Source organism: Muscardinus avellanarius, assembly GCF_963383645.1.
Source record: "Muscardinus avellanarius genome assembly, chromosome: 7".
NCBI classification, from domain to species: Eukaryota; Metazoa; Chordata; class Mammalia; order Rodentia; family Gliridae; genus Muscardinus; species Muscardinus avellanarius.
This window is the reverse complement of record NC_137793.1, coordinates 88,577,236-88,596,036: the sequence shown is the minus strand read 5'-3', so window position 1 is coordinate 88,596,036 and position 18,801 is coordinate 88,577,236. Positions and strand designations below refer to the sequence as shown.

The 18,801-nt window shown below is 46.9% G+C and overlaps 1 protein-coding gene across 8 annotated transcripts in view; it reads left to right on the top strand.

Moving 5' to 3' along the window:
* Window positions 1-18,801, top strand: part of NAV1 (neuron navigator 1) — a gene marked incomplete at both ends in the record, with an annotated part of 206,485 nt that overhangs the window by 168,786 nt on the left and 18,898 nt on the right. For 2 of the 8 annotated variants that reach the window (XM_080699272.1, XM_080699277.1), the window contains 11 exons: window positions 400-843; window positions 2,002-2,043; window positions 2,699-2,847; window positions 4,653-4,823; window positions 6,185-6,237; window positions 7,639-7,662; window positions 7,774-7,851; window positions 11,302-11,385; window positions 11,645-11,756; window positions 17,310-17,431; window positions 18,199-18,207. In XM_080699272.1, coding sequence (XP_080555398.1) covers window positions 400-843; window positions 2,002-2,043; window positions 2,699-2,847; window positions 4,653-4,823; window positions 6,185-6,237; window positions 7,639-7,662; window positions 7,774-7,851; window positions 11,302-11,385; window positions 11,645-11,756; window positions 17,310-17,431; window positions 18,199-18,207 — 1,288 coding nt within the window. The remainder of the gene's footprint in view (window positions 1-399; window positions 844-2,001; window positions 2,044-2,698; window positions 2,848-4,652; window positions 4,824-6,184; window positions 6,238-7,638; window positions 7,663-7,773; window positions 7,852-11,301; window positions 11,386-11,644; window positions 11,757-17,309; window positions 17,432-18,198; window positions 18,208-18,801) is intronic. The other 6 variants (XM_080699274.1, XM_080699279.1, XM_080699273.1 and 3 more) reach the window with 4 other exon arrangements.

The window sequence follows — 18,801 nt, the reverse complement described above, 5'->3', positions numbered from 1 at the left end:
AGGCTGAGTCAGGAGGATCGCAGGTTTGCAGCCAGCCTCAGCCTCAGCAACTTAGCAAGGCCCTCTGCAAATTAGTGAGACCTTGTTTCAAAATAAAAAATAAAATAGGAGTGAGAGGCTCCCAGGTAGACTGCCTCTGGGCTCAATCCCCACTACCAAAATAAATAAATAATAAATAAATAAATAAATAAATAAATAAATAAATACATACATACATATATCTATCTGAAGGAGCCTTAAGTCAGTTATGGGATTTCCTTCCAACTGACTTCTCAGCAGCATTAAGATAAGCCTCTGCTTTTTAGCCAATTAATCAGGGAACAAGAAAAGGAGAGAAGATAGTCCGTTGCTCTATGTTCCGTTATTCTAAATATTTTCTTTTATCTCCACTTCTCTCAGGGCCACAGCTAAGAGCTTTGTCAAGCCACCCTCCCTAGCCAATCTAGACAAAGTCAACTCCAACAGTCTGGATCTCCCATCGTCCAGCGACACCCATGCTGCAAAGGTCCCAGATCTGCATGCCACAAGCTCAGCAAGTGGGGGCCCTCTCCCTTCTTGCTTCACCCCCAGTCCAGCACCCATCCTCAATATTAACTCAGCCAGCTTCTCCCAGGGCCTGGAGCTAATGAGTGGTTTCAGTGTCCCAAAGGAGACCCGCATGTACCCCAAACTCTCAGGCCTGCACAGGAGCATGGAGTCCCTCCAGATGCCAATGAGCCTGCCCAGTGCCTTCCCCAGCAGTTCTCCCATCCCCACCCCGCCTGCTGCCCCCGCTGCTCCCGCAGAGGAAGAGTCAGAAGAGCTGACCTGGAGCGGAAGCCCCAGGGCCGGACAGTTGGACAGGTAGGTGGGCAGAGAGAGCTGAGCCTGAGCCTCTGTGCCTCTAGATCATTTGACCATTATCAATACCATCCTGTATTTGAAACTCAAAGCTTTCACAGTTGGATGTGGTGTTAAACACCAGGGATCCCAGTACTTAGGGGGCCGAGACAGGAGGACTGGGGATAGAATGGCCTTGGGCTCAATTCCCAGTACCACAAAACAAAACAAAAAAGACACCCACAACTTTTTCACATATTTTAAGCAATTTCTTTTGCTTTACAACAACTCCATGAGATAGATAGGGCTTTTTTGTTTTAAATCTCATTTTTAAAATAGGAAAACCAGTGCACAAAAAATAAATGAACTGGTTGTGGTATGCTATAATCCTAGTACTTGGGAGTCTGTAATCGATCTCAGTACTTGGGAGGCTGAGTCAGGAGTATCACAGGTTCAAGCCTTAGCAAGTAGCAAGACTTTGGGTAATCTAGCAAGACCCTGTTTATGTTTGTTTGTTTGTTTGTTTGTTTGTTTGTTTGTTTGTTTGTTTGCAGTACTGGGGATGGAACCCAGGGGTATTTTACCCCTGAGATACACTCCCAGCCCTATTTTTTAGTCTTTTTATTTTGTGAAACAGGGTCTCACTGAGTTGCAAAAGGCGTCACTAAGTAGCTGAGACTGTCCGTGAACCGTGATCCTCTGGTCTCCACCTCCTGAATGCTGGGATTACAAGCATGCGCCACCAAGCCTGGATAAGACCCTGTTTAAAAACAAAAATGAAATTGGGCTGCTGGTGTAGCTTGTAGGTAGAATGCCCCTGAGTTTGATTCCTAGTAACACGTACAAAAATAAAAATAAAAAATAAAAAGTTAATGACTTATCCTAGATCTCATAATTAGTTTAACCTATCATCTGAAGTTTTTGCTTCCTAGTCAAAAATCACTTCTATTATGTTTTATCCTACTGTGTTATCTTTCTAGTTAATTCCTAATTAGAGAAAAACAGTAAGCATTTCAGATAAATTTTCCAAGTTATAAGCCAAGAACTTGGCTGTGACCGTCTTATTCTGTTTCTAGAGATGAAGGGTCTCATAGTGTGGTGTCCTGTATCCAAAGTCTGCTTTCTCACACCTAGTTTCTAAAATGGACTCACACACTTCTCTCTCTTTTTTAACCTTCACAGTAATCAGCGGGATCGGAACACCCTTCCCAAGAAAGGGCTCAGGTAATCCTTAAATGTGTTTTTCTTTCCTATACTTGGGGCTCCTGGTCTAACTTGACCTGTCCAGTCCCTGTGCATGAATTTAGCAGCCCTTTGAGCTAAATCATTTGTATGTAGTCCTATACAAATGCCATCCAGCACCCTGCCCAAGCTTATCATCATGCGAGTCAACTTTTACAGTGAGTGGTCTTTGGTGACAGTGGAAAAATGAGTTTGCACATGGGAATCGTCTGCTTACCTATGTCAGCCTGTGATGAACTTCCTCTAATTTTTCTCCCTCACACTATGGCTCTGGAGCCACTCTGTGGTCCTCTACTGTTAGGATGACACTGATTGCTCAGCTAGGGACTCCTGTAACCGGAAAGCCTGTGTGACATCAGAGAGCCCTGTCCTGCTCGGGGAAGTTAAAATGCCTCTTCCATCCTTCCTGCCCCTACCTCAAGAGCTCTTCGGAGAACCTGCTAGTCCTTAGTGCCCTCTGAAGACCTGGGGAGGATGCTGGGTGACCACCTTCTCAGGCAGCCCTGGCTGCTCCCCTTCTTTTTATCTGACTCTCAGTGACCTGGCTCCAGCCTAGATCAGACATCCCCCATACCAAACAAGCTTCTGCTATCCCTTTGCAGTTGCCCAGTCTGAGTTCTTCTGCTGCCTTCTACAGGTACCAGCTTCAGTCCCAGGAGGAGAACAAGGAAAGGCGGCACTCCCATACCATTGGTGGGCTGCCCGAATCCGACGACCAGTCAGAGCTGCCTTCCCCCCCTGCCCTCTCCATGTCCTTGAGCGCAAAGGGCCAGCTTACCAACATAGGTCAGTGTTTGCGGTGGCTCGCTGCGGCAGGGAGCGAGGCAGGGCTCACCCTGCAGGGTGAGGCAGGCAGCTGGGCCTGGGGTGTCATCTCATATTTGACTAATACTACATAGGGCTGACTCATGGTACCACCCAAAATAAGAGCAAAGGCAAAATATTCCAAACCTAAACTGGAAAGTCGCCCCTGGGCACAAGTTGTAGGGTCTTTAGAATGTTAGAGAATTGGAACAATGCCATGGAAAAACCATACGTCAAAGACCAGAGATCAAACCAGTGTAACGATCGGGCACCTGGAGCTGCCAGAACGGGGCCACCGCATCCAGGGCTGCCGGGATCAGCTGGTGAAACACCAGTTCTGAAACACCTGGCTGGCGGGGAGGAAACAGGGAAAAGCTGTTGATCGAGAAAGATGGATCCTGCCTCCAGACCCAGAAAGCCCAGGTTCTCCAACTGCTCAGGTGAGCTGGGGCCATCCTAGCCCTGAAGGCTGAGTTGAATAAGACGTGGTCCTGGCCACATCCTTTGTAAAGCCTGAAAGTGAGGGAAAACCGGGATAGAAGGAAGTGTCTCCATGACTCAGAGACTAGGAGGGGAGAAGCCTCAGGGGGAGGGCAGGCCCCGGCATGGAGGCACACCAGCCCAGGTTCTGGGAAGCTCTGTAGGTTTGACTCAATAGGAACCCTTTTAGGACAGTGCCTGGGATAGGCCTGTTGTTTGCTTGCTGTAGCTCTAAATCATCTCTTCTTTCAGAAGATAGCTAATGTAAGACAGGAACCTTTAATACACTTGTGCGGGGGGGGGGGGGGGCGTGTTAAGAAAAGACCAGGAATTGGAGCCATTTATGCCTGAAGGGTCCTTTGGCCTCTGCAGGGCTCTTAATGGAGGGTGGGACCAACTTTATTTTCATCTCCATTGAAGATCAAACAAGAAGAAAGGTGTCCATGCTGCAGAATGAGGGCTACGCAGTAATCACCTTACGGTTTCAAAAGAGCCAAGAGAGGTGTGAAATCCGCACAGGTCTTTATGGACAGGTTCAACATCCACCTGCCTGTGTGGAGACAAAAGAATAGACAAGGGAGCTCCATGCAGGTGTGAAGCCTGCAAGGATGTGGTCCCAGCACAGGGCAAAGGGGGAAGGGTTCTGTAGATCAACAGGAGCCAGCAGAACTCAACTCCAAAGCAGACTTCGTAGCTTTACCTGACATGCTCACCTGCTCTATCTGTCTGACCTTGAGGCCTGGGGGATGTTGGGCAGAGAGGGAGGGCCGGCTTTCTTGATGCCTGCGGGCTGACCTAGAGCACCACCACTAGGCGGGGAGACTCTCACTCCCTTCCATAATGCCAATCCCACCAGATCCCACAGCCTGGCCCCTCTGTAGCTGGTTCTTTTCATCATTTGGATCTGAGTCTTGGTCTGAATTTTCAAGCTGCCAGTTGTTTCTTAGAGAACGTGACATCCCATTTTCATCAACACATCCCAGGGATGTGAAGGTTTCAGATGAGCTGACAGGCCCCCAGCCTAACCTTCAAAAGCAACAACTCCAAGGCAGGCAGAGGGAAGGTCCTTATTCCAGACAGCAGGGTCCTTCTCCATTAGGGTTTGGCCTTCCCAGGAGGGGCCCATTCCTAACCCCCAGTGGCTAGCACACTCCACCGCCCCACCTGCCCCTTCCTCTCCCACCCTCCTCCCTGTTTGCCTCTCCTGCTCCTGGTGCTCCATCCCCCAAGGGACGAGAGAGCTGATGAGCCTGCCTCTTCTCCTGCCTCCCCCTCCCTCTCCTGTCCCCTTCCCTCTGTCCTTCCAGTGAGTCCCACTGCGGCCACCACGCCAAGAATCACCCGCTCCAACAGCATCCCCACCCACGAGGCGGCCTTCGAGCTGTACAGCGGCTCCCAAATGGGGAGCACCCTGTCCCTGGCCGAGAGACCCAAGGGAATGATTCGGTCAGGATCCTTCCGAGACCCCACGGACGATGGTGAGACTTCATGCCAGCGCGGTTCACGCTCATTCCAGCTCTGCTGGGTCCCCTCACCCACCACCACCTCACTGCCACCACTGCCACCACCACCACACACACATATTGAGTCACAGGACATTGACTTGGGCCATTTCAGTTTTCTTCCCATACCTTTGAAGGATCTGGGGGCCCAGAAACCTTGGGTGGCACCATCTAGCACTGGGGTTTGGGGATGGAGTAACCGTCATGGGGACTGGGGAGGGAAATCAAGAGTGAAGAGGTTTCCAGGCGTGGTGGTGTACGCCTGTAAGCCTATAATCCCAGTACTTGGGAGGTTGAGACAGAAGGATTTCAGGATTGCAAGCTAGCAAGCTAGCTATGGCAACTTAGCACAGCCCTCAGCAACTTAGTGAGACCCTGTTTCAAAATAAAAAATAAAATAAAATAGGGCTGGGGATGTCTCTCAGAGGTACAGTGCCCCTGGGTTCATTCCCCAGTACCACACACACACACACACACACACACACACACACACACGGTTGGAAGGGTTAAATGGTGTCCCTCCGGGTGCTATGAAAACCAGAGCTTCTGCCCTCCACATCATACTAGTGGTCTTTCATTCCCACAGTCTCTCTGAATATTAGAAAAGACACAGGGACAAAATGGTAGCTCTCAGGTCCTTACAAAGAATTAGACATCTCATTCCTCTCTTCAGAATGTTCCAAAGATGAGCCTCAGGGAGGGCCATGGGGCTGGTGGAGATCTGGGTGTTAGGTGGTCAGAGCCTGGTAGACGGGGCCTGGTGCTACATTAGACCTCCCGTTGCTACACTCCAGTGCTCAGGTCAGGAGGCCTTCCTCACAGACATGAGTTCTCGCAGCCCGCTCTACTGAGTAATCAGAACGAGTGTTCCCCACTTTGTTTCATCTGAGCAACTCCCAGGTTCCCAGGCAAGCCCTCCAGTGCTGGGAAGAGGGGGCGCAGGCAGAATTGCAGTTGTTCTGAGCAGCTCTGGCAAGAAACTGCCCCCTTCTACAGCGAAAAGTATTTTCCTGCCTGGAAAGATGAGATGATGGCCCCCTATGAAAATCACCTTTCCCTCTCTCTGAAAGCCTTTACCCCTTAGGATGGGCTGAGCAAGGGACCGCCATGCCTGGGATGCCCGAGCATATAGATGAGAGAAGAGGCTGTCTCTACCCAGGACCGGACCTCCATGGCTACCTGCCTATTTTGGGCTATTGGGATCCCTGTTCTGTTCCTTCTGTCTGCTCCAGATGCCCTCCAGAATCAAAATATTCAAACTCCTGCCTTAGGGCTCCTCCAGGGACCCCTTGACCCTGGAGCCCCCGCTAACCCTTTGTGTTCTCCTTCTCTTTCAGTTCATGGCTCCGTGCTGTCCTTGGCCTCCAGCGCCTCCTCCACTTACTCCTCAGTAAGAACCTAAACTTCTCTTCTGCCCTCTTCTCCTCTCCCTCCCATTCCTTGCTGTCTGGAACCTTCGTTGGGTGGTACCTGTGGGGGACAGGGGCAGGGGTGCTGTGTCTCATTAATACCCCTGATGGGTCTGGAGTGGGAGCAAGGGAAGGCATCTGGAGCTTGGAGCACTCGCTGGGGTACTTCTGACCTCACCACCAACTCCTGAGCAACTCTGCTGCTTTCTCTGCCCCTCCATTGAAAAACAAAGAATCCAGCTGGGCGTGGTTGCACATTCCTGTAATCCCAGTACTTGGGAGTCCTAGATAGGAAGATCACAAGTTCAAAGCCAGCCTCAGCAACTTAGTGAGGCTCTCAGCAACATAGTGAGACTCTGTTTCAAATAAATAAATAAATAAAAATAGAAATAGGAGTGTTGCTGGGTGTGGTGGTGCAAGCTTGAACTCCCAGTGCTTGGGAGGCTGAGACAGGAGGATCGCACAGGTTCAAAGCCAGCCTCAGCTACTTAGTGAGGCTCTCAGTAAGTTAGTGAGACCCTGTTTCCAAATAAAGTATAAAATAGGTCTGGGAGTATAGCCCAGAGGTAGAAAAGCCCCTGGGTTCCACCCCCAGTACTACTGGAAAAAAGAAAAGAAAGAAGGAAGGAAGGAAGGAAGGAAGGAAGGAAGGAAGGAAGGAAGGAAGGAAGGAAGGAAGGGAGGGAGGGTAGCCTGGAGGTAGAAGGTCCCTGAGTTCCATCCCCAGTACCATGGGTGGGGGGGGGGGTCCCCGTGTTTCTAGAGCTCCTCCTGTGTCCTGATAGGTGGCCAGCATCCATTGCCAGGTGAGATGGGTAGGTTTCCAAGACTCTGGAACCTGGACAATGTACAGAATTAACCAAATGTTTATTGTAGGGCACTGCACACAGCATTTGGCTCTTAGGTATTCTTTTTTGCCTCAAATTCTTTACTCCTTTGGGTGGCGCGCATCAAGGATTAGTGCTGAGACCCACCAAAATTTCATTTCCTAGACTTTTCAGAAGTAACAAAGTTGGCTAAAAAAAAATCTATTTCTGCTAGAAAACCTCTTATTTAAACCTGGTAGATGGGGCTGGGATACAGTTCAGTGGCAAAGCGGCTGCTTTGCAGGTGCGGCACTCTGGGTTCAATCCGCAGTTCCAAAAATACAAAAAAAAAAAAAAAAAAACGAGCCCCTTTAAACCTGGTAGACAAATCTCTTAGGTAAGCCTGAGCCTAGGGAAGCCAGGGCCAGAGAACAAGAGATTCGCCTCTCTGCACCTCTGAATTGCACTCCTGCATCTCGCTGCCCTGCTACTCACTGGGGCCTGGCTTCTTCACCGCCATAGTAACCACCTGCTTTCTCTCTTTCTCTTTTTCTCCCTCTGCGCTCCCTTCTTTAGGCTGAGGAGAGGATGCAGTCTGAGGTAGGGTGCAAAGCCTTGGTCTCTGCTTGTTAACACCACTGCACCCCATTTGCCTTCCAAATCCTCTCCTTCTTCTGCCACCAGGAGTTTGTCTTTCTCTTTATTTTACAGCAAATTCGGAAGCTTCGCAGGGAACTGGAATCATCCCAAGAAAAAGTAGCCACATTGACTTCTCAGCTTTCTGCCAATGTGAGTATCCGAGGTAGGGGAAGAACTGGGCAGTTACTTTAGCCACCATTTGATAAATTTAGCCAAAGGAGGAAAATGACCTGACAAAGTGTGCCCTGGGCTTCGACTCCAAGGAGGGGGGTCTTCTTCACACCTCTGCAATAGAGGATTTGTGGATTATCCTTTTCCTTCTCTGAACCCTGATCTTTATAAAGAACCATTTTGCCTCCAACTTAGTTAATAGGTATGGTGAGTTGGTGTCTAGTCATCTTTGACCTTCCTAGAGAGAAAAGAGAATTAGCAGTGGTTCTACAGGGAGATGGAAACAATCTTGCCACTGGTCATGGACAAAAATAGCCATGGATTGTAATTATAGAGCCCTCAGAACCCTGTCCCATTGCCCCGTGGTGTGTTCATGTCTTTATGCCACATAACTAGGCAGGCACAGAATCGACAATGAGAATTCTGCCTGGTGACCACCATACTATTAGAAGCCAAATTCTACAGAGAAATGCTGGTGTTGCTGGGCTGGGGATTGAATCCAGGGCCTTGTGCGCTTTAGGTAAACACTCTACCACTGAGCCACACTCCATGGCTTACAACTGCTCTGCCTAGTGTCTCCTTGAGCAATGTGAACTTTAGGCTAGGAGCAGGATTTTTTGTTTCTATTCTCAATGACATCTACTTCAAATGAGTTACTTTCGTTAGGCCTTCATTTTTCTACTCTGAGATGGGGACAAATGAAGCCACTTGGTCTAACTAGGTTGTGGTAGTTTCTCCCTTGTGACCGAGTAGCTAACAGAGAACATAAGAGCCATTTTCCCCCGAAGCTGTAAACAACAGCTGAGCCGGATCTGCAGGAGCTTTCCAAGTGTTTGCACTAAAGTAACCATGTCTGCAATTTCCGCAGTAGTTTCTGGTTTTTCCTCTTTGCTTCCTCTCTGGGGAACCCAGCTGTCAGGCCTGGGGTCTGTCCCTTGGAATCAGGTAGAATCTCCACCAAGATTGTGCCTGCTTCTAATAGATTTCAGCAGCAGCTCCCTTACTGCATTGGTTTTTGTTTTTATTCTCTTTTCCCAAATCCCTAAATTATAAATTGCATACTTACCAGCTCGTTTGAAGTTTCTGTCAAGTACTCTTTCCCACTCTTGGGGTCCCCTAAGAATTAAAACATAAACAAGAACCAGCTCTCCTCTCCCTTGTGCCACACCCATCAAGGCCAGCCGCCCAGGTCACGTCCCGCACACCCCAGGAAATGCATGTCTGGGAGACGCTAGGGGGAGAGGCGCCAGGGAGGCAGAGAACATTATTATGCCTGATTCATCTACACTGCAATCTGTCAGCCACCGTGTTGTCAAGGCCCGGCTAGAGCCAAGAAAATGAATTTAGAGGGTGATTTTTCCCTAGAACAGGAAGTTCCATTTGGCTAAGAGAATAAGCTAAACACCCAGACATGGTGAGTTCTGAATCTTAGAGGCGGGTTTTTGTTCAGGGTCAGCACCCTCTCGTCAAGCAGGCGAGGTGATGCCAACACTCTGGGAAGGTCCCACAGGTCTCTTCAGGATCCTCTGATGCTGGGCCAAACTTCCAAGCTACTGAAGCTTGAGGACACACCCTGAACAGAGGGGGCCCAATGACAACCCCACCACTTAGCTCTGAGGTCCTCCAGGTTTCCTCATCTTTGGTGGGGAGTAGGGGAAGGTTCAGAGTAGGGGGAGGAAATGTAGAAGACAAGAGGAAATTCCAACCAGGTGAGGAGAGACCAACACAGAAAAACACACAGGAAGCCAGGCATGGTGGCACATGACTGTAATCCCAGTTTTTTAGGAGGCTGAGACAGGATGATCACAGGTTCAAGGCCAGCCTCAGTAATTTAATAAGATCCTTAGCAACTTAGAAAGCCCCTGTTTCAAATAAATAATTAAATAAAAAGTAGATCTAAAATAAATAATAAAAAGGGCTAGCAGTATGGCTTGCAGGTAGAATGCCACTGGTTCAATCTTTAGTACAAAAGAAAGAAAGAAAGAAAGAAAGAAAGAAAGAAAGAAAGAAAGAAAGCAAGCAAGCAAGCAAGCAAGCAAGCAAGCACACAGGAGGCCAGGAATTATTGGGAGCTCATAACTAGATTTCCACAGACTCCGAACTGCCTATCTACAGATGTATGCCAGGATGTAGAGAGACAAATAAGATCTAAAATCAAGAAGACAGAAGGTGAAGACAGGCTTGCTGGCATACGCCTGTAATCTCAGTACTTGGAGGCTGAGAAAGGAGGATCACAGGTTAATGGCCAGCCTCAGCAACTTAGCAAGACTCTGTGTCAAACTAGAAAATAAAATGGGCTGGGGATGTAGAATGGAGGTAGAATGCCCCTGGGTTAAATTCCCAGTAAATAATAATAATAATAATAATAATAATAATAATAATGATGATGATGATGTAATAAGAAGGTAAAAGATAATTACTTAGGTCATGACATATATTCAGATTTAGAATAAAAGTGGAAAGGGAGGGTTAGGTGAGACCAAAGGGATCTCTTCCAGCTATGATCTAATGACAGTAGGCGCCAGACATGTTTCAGGACATTGGGTGACCTCAGGGAGGGAGAACTATAAACCAGTAGGAAGCAGCAAGTGTGCCTCAGGCATCCTAGGGCTCCACATGAAGGCCCGGCCAGAACAAATTCATGAGGTTTTGCTAGGGTCTCCAGCTTGCTGAGATCCTCTCTCTGGTGGCTATTTCTCCATCCTCCAGTGTGCCTCTTTCTTTCTGGTCCTGCGCCCCATTCCCTCACCTTTCCTATACACCTTGCTGCCAGTTGTTGAGCTGGAGTTCAGATCCTGCTCCACGTGCCCTGGGCTCCACTCAGCACATCTCCAGAGGACCTTGGGGGATCCTGCAACCCTCGAGAAGCAGACCTGACACCTATTGGCCAGACTGTGCGATGCCTCTGAGATTTCTTCTACTTCCCTCCAGCCTGCAAAGGGGAGCCTGAAGAAATCAGGAACAGGGAGCAGCTCCAAAGCAAAGAGGAGCTGAGAATGGAGAGCCCCTCTGGAAGCAGAGGTGGAGGGGATATACCACATAGATTTCCTGGGAGATTATCTGGACCCTTGGAGGCCAGACCACTACACAGTCGAGGAGTCCCACATCAGTCTTTCCATCCAGCCTGCCGCCTAGATATTGCATAAAGAAGAGAGTTGGTTTCACCTCTTGAGATGACTGTACTACGTTCCAACCTCCGAAAGCCTGCCCTAGCCTCATGCTATTTCTATTTTTCAAGAATCTGGCTCCTGCCAGAAAATTACTGTGATCCCACCTTGTTTGCTCAGTAGTCTGTTTTAAAACCACCGAGAGGTTTGTTGGCCTTGGTCAACTCTGAGGCACAGAAAGTCGGTTAAAATTACTTCTCTTGTCGATCCTTTCCTTTCCCCCAGTCCCTGCAACTTAAGATCTCCCTGCTGTTTGTTTTAGGCTAACCTCGTGGCTGCTTTCGAGCAAAGCCTGGTGAGTATGACGTCCCGCCTGCGACACCTGGCAGAGACAGCTGAGGAGAAGGTGAGAAGCCTGGGCAAGAGAGGTGGGGTAGACACGTGTGCCGCTGCCGGTCCCCTCACCCACAGTGCCAGCGTCTCCCCTGCCCACTAGCACCCTGGGTCCTCTAGCTGCCCTCAGTACACTGCCAACGTATTCCTTGCCCCAGTTTCCTACCCTTTGTCAAGTCTGGTCTGGTAGAATTCAGGGCCTGGCCCATTGCCTGGTACATAATAGGTGCTCCTACTGATCCCAACGAATGACATATTTTTATTTCTCTTAGGACACTGAGCTGCTGGATTTGCGAGAAACCATAGACTTTCTGAAGAAAAAGAACTCTGAGGCCCAGGCAGTCATCCAGGGAGCCCTGAATGCCTCAGAAGCCACACCCAAAGGTAGGAAGTCCAGCCACAGACCGAAAGAGAACTGGGACAAGAGGAAGATATTCACAGATTTTTATATGGACTCACAATATGCCAGATCCCATATCATGTGCCCTTCAGTGGGATGTCTGGACTGGTCAGCAACCAGTGACAGGGGCCTGACCCCACCATCCCAGGGGATGGGGGAAAGTAGAGACCTGTAATCTCCAGGGGCCCTCTTTACAACCTTCTGGCCAGAATTAAAAAGCTACTAAAGGCAGTCATCAAAATAGCACTTTACATTTTGACCCAAATATGTTTGTCTGCACACATGCACGTAATTTTACTTGATCCTCAATTCAGTTCTCAGGGGGGATGCCATCTGGTCATCAAATGAGAGCCAAAGACCTCATAGCAACCAGCCAAGCTTTGCTATTGACAGTCAAGATGGGCAGCAGACTGACATCACAAAAATTGGGCTGTGGGCTGGGGATGGGTTTCACTGGTAGAGCACTTGTCTATAGTGTACGAGACCCTGGGTTCATACGCAGAAAAAAAAATCTATGGTCTCTACCTTCAGTCAGGCCCTCAGGGCAGCTTAGCAGCCTTCTTACTTGTCCATAGACATTTTTTTTCCTTTTATTTCCTATGAGTGCTTTTGGTATTTTACCTAAGAAACTATTGCCTAATGAGAGGTCATGAACATTTACTCTAGTTTCCTTCTAACAGCTGTTTTTTTTTTTGTTTTGCTTTGTTTTGTTTTGCTGTGGTACTGGGAATTGAACCCAGGGGCATTCTCCTCTGAGCCACACCCCCAACCCTTCTTATTTGCTTCCTGAAATAGGGTCTCACTAGTTTATTGAGAGTTCCACTACTGTTGCTGAGGCTATACTCAAATCTGTGAAAGCTAGGCATGGTGGCTTGTAATCCCAGTACTTAGGAGGCCAAGACAGGAGGAACCTGTGTTCAAGACCAGCCTCAGCAATTTAGCAATATCCTCAGCAACCTAATGAAATCTTGTTTAAAAATAAAAAATAGGGCTGAGAGTGTACCTCAGAAGTAGAATGACCCTGGGCTCGATTGCCAGCAACATACACACACACAAAAAAAATTTTAACTAAAAAATAGTAACAACCAGTTTATATTAAGCACTTGTTATATTCTAGGACTTTCTTAAAGCATTTTATATATATTACAGATAACAACTCAATAAGGTATATATATATATACATATATATATATATATATATATATATTTTTTTTTTTTTGGTGGTACTTGGGGGTGGAACTCAGGGGCTTCTACCTCCAGGCTATACTCCCAGACCTACTTTTTTATACTTTTATTTGGAAACAGGGTCTCACTAAGTTGCCGAGGGCCTCACTAAGCAGCTGAGGCTGGCTTCGAACCTGCGTGATCCTCCTGTCTCAGCCTCCCAAGCGCAGGGATTACAAGCGTGTGCCACCATGCCCAGCTCAGGTATATTTTATAGATGAGAATAAAATCACAGAAAATAATTTGCTCAAACAAGCTCATAAGTGATGGGTCTGGGATATTTGGCTATTTCTGTTTTCTCAAGCACACTACTCTTCAGATCTTTATTTGCTGAATGAATATACCATTGGTTTTTTTGCTCTGAGTTTTCATGTTGATCCAGGTGTAGACTCAATTAGAAGAATTTCTAGGAGCTAATGGTGATGCCTAAGTTTATTTTATTTGTAAAGAGATAATAAATTTACATGATATAAAATTCAAAATGTACAAAGGCTTCCCAACTTCTTGAAAAATTATTATTCTACAACTTTGTGTGTGTACTAGAGTTTGAACTCAAGGGGTATTCTATCTCCAAGCTATACCTCCAGCCCTATTTCATTTTTATTTTGAAATAAGGTCTTGTTACGTTGCTTTAGAGACCTTGCTAAGTTGCCAAGGCTTGCCTCGAACTTACAATCCTCCTGTCCCAGCCTCCCAAGTACTGGGATTACAGGCAAGTGCCACCACACCTAAAAAGATATGTTGTAGAAACTGGGTGTGGTGTTGCACTCATGTAATCCCAGTACTTAGGAAGCTAAGACCAGAGGATTGCAGGTTCAAGACCAGCTAAGCAATTTAGCAAGACTCTCCATACTACAGGGAGACCCTGATTTAAAACAACAAAAAACTAACAAAAGGGCTGGAGATATAGCTTGAAGGTCGAATGTGCATGGCACAGACACATGCACACACGAAGTTACTTAGACAGGTTTTGTTTGTTTGTTTTGGTGGTACTGGGGGTGGGACCCAGGGACTTTCTACCTCTGGGCTATACTCCCAGACCTATTTTATATTTTTATTTGTAAACGGGGTCTCACTCAGTTGCTGAGAGCCTCACCTAAGTAGCTGAGGCTGGCTTCGAACCTGAGCGATTCTTTTGTCTCAGACTCCCAAGTGCGGGGATTACAAGTGTGCGCCACCACGCCCGGTGAATAGTTTACCTTTGAGGCTGGCAAACTTTTAGTGCAAAGGTCCATATAATAAATATCTTAGAGCCGGGCATGGTGGCGCACACTTGTAATCCCAGCATTCGGGAGGCTGAGACTGGAGGGTTGTGGTTCACAGACAGCCTCAGCTACTAAGCGAGGCTCTTCACAACTGAGTGAAACCCTACTTTGAAAATAGAAAGAATAAAAAATAGGGCTGGGGATGCTGCTCAGAGGTAGAATGCCCCTGGGTTCCATCTCTGGGACCACACACAAAAAAAAGAAAAAAATATATATATTGGCTTTGTGGCCATATGATCTGTTTCAACTAAGCATGTTCTCTTGAGAATTTTCCACACTTTTAAAAATAACTAAAGTGCTCTGTAGTACCATAAATTTGGTCTGATAATCATGGAGCAAAGGAGTTTCCAAGTGTTTCATAAGCTTTGATAGTGCCAACATCAGAACCTAGATCTTGATTTTCTTGTAGTATAGTATCAAGGGGAAAACATAGTTTAAAGATCTATTTCTGGCCTTGGGAAAGAGTGAGAAAATAACCAAAGTACAGTCCATACCTCTTCCGCTTCACAGCTGTTTCTAGAACAATTGCAGATAGCCATCTAAATAGCTAGTTCCCTGCTTCTTTGTTTTTCTCACTGATAACACAGTAAGCTCATTTTTTTTTTTTTCTTTTGTGGTACTGTGGATTGAACCCAGGGGCATTGTACCTCCAAGCTATACCCAGCCCTATTTTTTAGTCTTTATATGTTTAAAACTGGGTCTGACTGAGTTGCTAAGGGCTTCCCTAAGTAGCTGAGACTATCCACAAATCCCAATCCTCCCGTCTCACCCTCCCAGAATGCTGTGATTACAAGCGTGCACCACCACACCCAGCTTAGTTCTAATTTAAAAAATGCAAGCCTGGCGTGGTGGCGCATGCTTGTAATCCCAGGAATTGGGAGGCTGAGACAGGAGGATCGCACAGGTTCAAAGGCAGCCTCAGCTACTTAATGAGGCTCTTAGCAACTTAGTGAGACCCTGTTTCCAAATAAAATATAAAATAGGTCTGGGAGTATGACCCAGAGGTAGAAAAGCCCCTAGGTTCTACCCCCAGTACCATGAGGGAAAAAAAAAAGTTCTTCTGACATTGTGCTGTAGCTATGCAAGTTGTTAACATTGGATGAGACTAGCTAGAAGGTACATGGACCCCAATGTGCAAATCTATAATTATTTTGAAATAAAAAGGGTTTTAAAAATCAAAGCCGGGCATGGTGGCGCATGCTTGTAATCCCCGCGCTTGGGAGGCTGAGACAGGAGGATCGTGCAGGTTCAAAGCCAGCCTCAGCTACTTAGTGAGGCTCTCAGCAACTTAGTGAGACCCTGTTTCCAAATAAAATAGAAAATAGGTCTGGGAGTATAGCCTGGAGGTAGAAAGCCTCTGTGTTCCACCCCCAGTGCCACCAAAAAAACAAACAAAACAAAAAACAAAAAACAACCCAAAAAACCAGATAACATTTTATTACCATTACCTAAAGCACAGAGATAAATTTCCTTTAAAGGGCATATAGGAGCAGGGAATGATGGTGCACACCTGTAAACCCAGTACTCAGAAGGCTGACAGGAGGTTTGCAGGTTCGAGGCCAGCCTCAGCAGCTTAGTGAGGCACCCTGCAACTTAGCAAGAACCTGTTTCCAAATAAAAAACAAAATAGGGAGGGATAGGAGTGTAGCTCAGAGGTAGAATGCCCCTGGGTCCAATCCCTAGTACCTCAAAAAAAAAAAAAAAAAAAAAGGCATGTGGGTTCTCCCTTACCTGTCCTGAATCTAATATCTACTCCAAATCACCTGCAGGTCACCACAGGCGAACTACTCTTACAGTCCCTTTGCATATTTTCTTCAGCCCTAAATAATACTTTTTTAGTGTTCCCATCCAGTCTTCCCTCCTTCCCTTCTTCCTTCCTTCCTTCCATATAGTGCTAGAGATTGAACCCAGGAGCATTCTACCTCTGAGCTACACCCTCAGCCTTTTTTATTTTTTGTTTTTTTAACAGGGTTTCACTAGATTGCTGAAAGTCTTGCTCCATTGCTGAGGCTGTCCTTGAACCTGTCATCTTCCTGTCTCAGCCTCTCAAGTACCAGAATTACAAGTCTTCACCACCATGCCCAGCCACTTCTGTTCTTTCAATACTCAAACACCTTTTCCTTTTGTAGAAGATAGATCATTCTTTATGCCATTACAAACCTCAGAGAGCGTAGAAGTCTTTCTTCCCATCAGATGAGAAAACTGTAGTTCATTCGGGTTAAATGAAAGGCATGTGGTTACTTATACCTGGCTTTGTACCACTGAGCAGCCAACTATTGCTGGAGAAATCATGAAAAATTGTAGGGTGAAAGCTAAGCGTGGTGACACATGCCTGTAATCCCAGTACTTGGGAGGCTGAGACAAGAGGGTCGCAAGTTCATGGCCAGACTCTACAACTTAGCAAGGCTCTCAGAAACCTAGTGAGACCCTGCTTCCGATGCCTCTGGGTTCGATCCCCAGGACCACACATACACACAAAAGGTAGGGTGAGGCCTGCATTAAGGTTTGGAGAGAGGGCCAGCTTAGTTGCAGTCATTCAAGCTGAGTGTATGACTTTGTGCCACTTCTGTTTCTCTTCCTAGACTGGAGCTCCTTAAATAGGAATTATTTCATTCTTAATTTTTACTTTAGTCTCTTTCTGTGCTGAAATATGATCGACACTCCATAAGTGTTTGTTGAATGAATAGTCTTAAGAATGAATAATGTGAAGAGCTGGGTGTGGCAGCGCACGCTTGCAGTCTCAGCGTTCGGGAGGCTGAGACAGGAGGATTGCGATTCACAGACAGCCTCAGCTACTTAGGCCCTCTGCAACTCAGTGAGACCCTGCTTCAAAATAAAGAATAAAAAATAGGGCTGTGGGTATAACTCGGAGGTAGAATGCCCCTGGGTTCCATCCCCAGTACCTCACACACACAAGAAAGAATAAATAATGTGTACCTAGAAGTTGGATGGTTCCTTTCCTCTCTTCTCCTTCTCCAGCTATATTTGCCTAAGTCTCGTGTCTTTAACTCCACCGCTGTGTTCTTCCCATTTGTACTTGGCCTCTAGAACTCCGGATCAAGAGACAGAACTCCTCAGATAGCATCTCAAGCCTCAACAGCATCACCAGCCACTCCAGCATCGGCAGCAGCAAGGATGCTGATGCCAAAAAGAAGAAGAAAAAGAGTTGGGTAGGTAGAGGTTTGGGGGCAGGAACTCTGTAGAAGCATGGTGGACTATCTCCACTGCAGGATAGGGCCTGGAACCTTCTCGGATTAACCATGAGCCTAGTCCTTCTAGTACTAAGCCTCAGTTCGATGTTTGCTCAGAGAAAGGTCTGCCATATTCTCCCTTTCCTCCAACTATGTCCCGCTCCCCCCAGAGCTCTCCCTGAAACCTTTATATACATCTGCTTTTGTGGAAGTAGAATTACTTTAGTCAGGTGAACTTGGCCAGAGAAGGAAGCTGAGAAAATAGTTATCAGTACCTCCCATCACCCCATCCCTTTTCCCTTCTTCACAATAAAGAGAAAGTTTTATAAACAAAACTGTTCTAGATGCTTCTGGAGGTCATTTCTTCGGTTTCGGAGAGGTATTCATAACGCTTCCCAGATTATTTCAAAAGGACTCTTTCTGTCACCTTTGGCTAATCCAGAGGCAGTTTTGTTTTTTATGTACATCCCCTTTCCGATAGGGGGGATCTTGACTGATCTCGGATGACCCTTCTGAAATTCTTTAGGCAGATCTAGGCCATTCTCAGCCTCTCCGACTGACTGTGGAGCAACCCAGGGTAGAGACTTGCTCCTCTGTCCCCTTTCCAGAAAGACTAGCCCACGGCTTTGTGTAATGCAGTTAGGAGCCAGCTGTGTGAAATGAGTGATTAAGTGTTGCTTCTTCTTCTTTTTTTTTTTTTTTTTTTTCCTTCAAAATGCTGACTTCAAATCCCTATTTTTTTCCAGGTCTATGAGGTAAGAGACCCGGTTCCTCTCCCCTTATTTTCTCTTTCCCTTTGCCATACCTTCCCTATTTTCAGATCAACTCCCTCCCCCTAAAAATAAGGATGGTCACTCACAACACTAACCGCAACCACCGCCCCCGAGTCCTAACGCACTCCACTGCATGGTGCATCCACAGCGGCCCCACCTGAGGACGGAGGAGTGGTCTGGTCGTGGGTGAAAGGGGGACGTCAGACACCATCTAAAACTATTCCCTGCTGTCTTCTCACGATACAAAATTGGCCTGCTTTTAAAACAGTTTGAGCTCCTCCTATCCAGAAAAGTATCCTATTTGTTTGTTTCTTTGCTTGTTTCTTTGTTTTGAGACAGGGTCCAGGCTGCCCTCAAACTAGAGATCTCCCGCCTCGGTGTACTGAGTAGCTGGGGTTTCTGCAATGCATGATCACCTCTGGCCTTTCTATTTTTGATAAGTTAAACCTAGAAGCCCCAAATAAGAGAGTATCACTGATGAAGGTTATCTTGACCATTTCCAGAGGCCAGTTCAGTTTGGGCCTAATCTGAAGATTCAACTCTAGAGTAGGAAAAACCAGAGATAGATGAGGAATA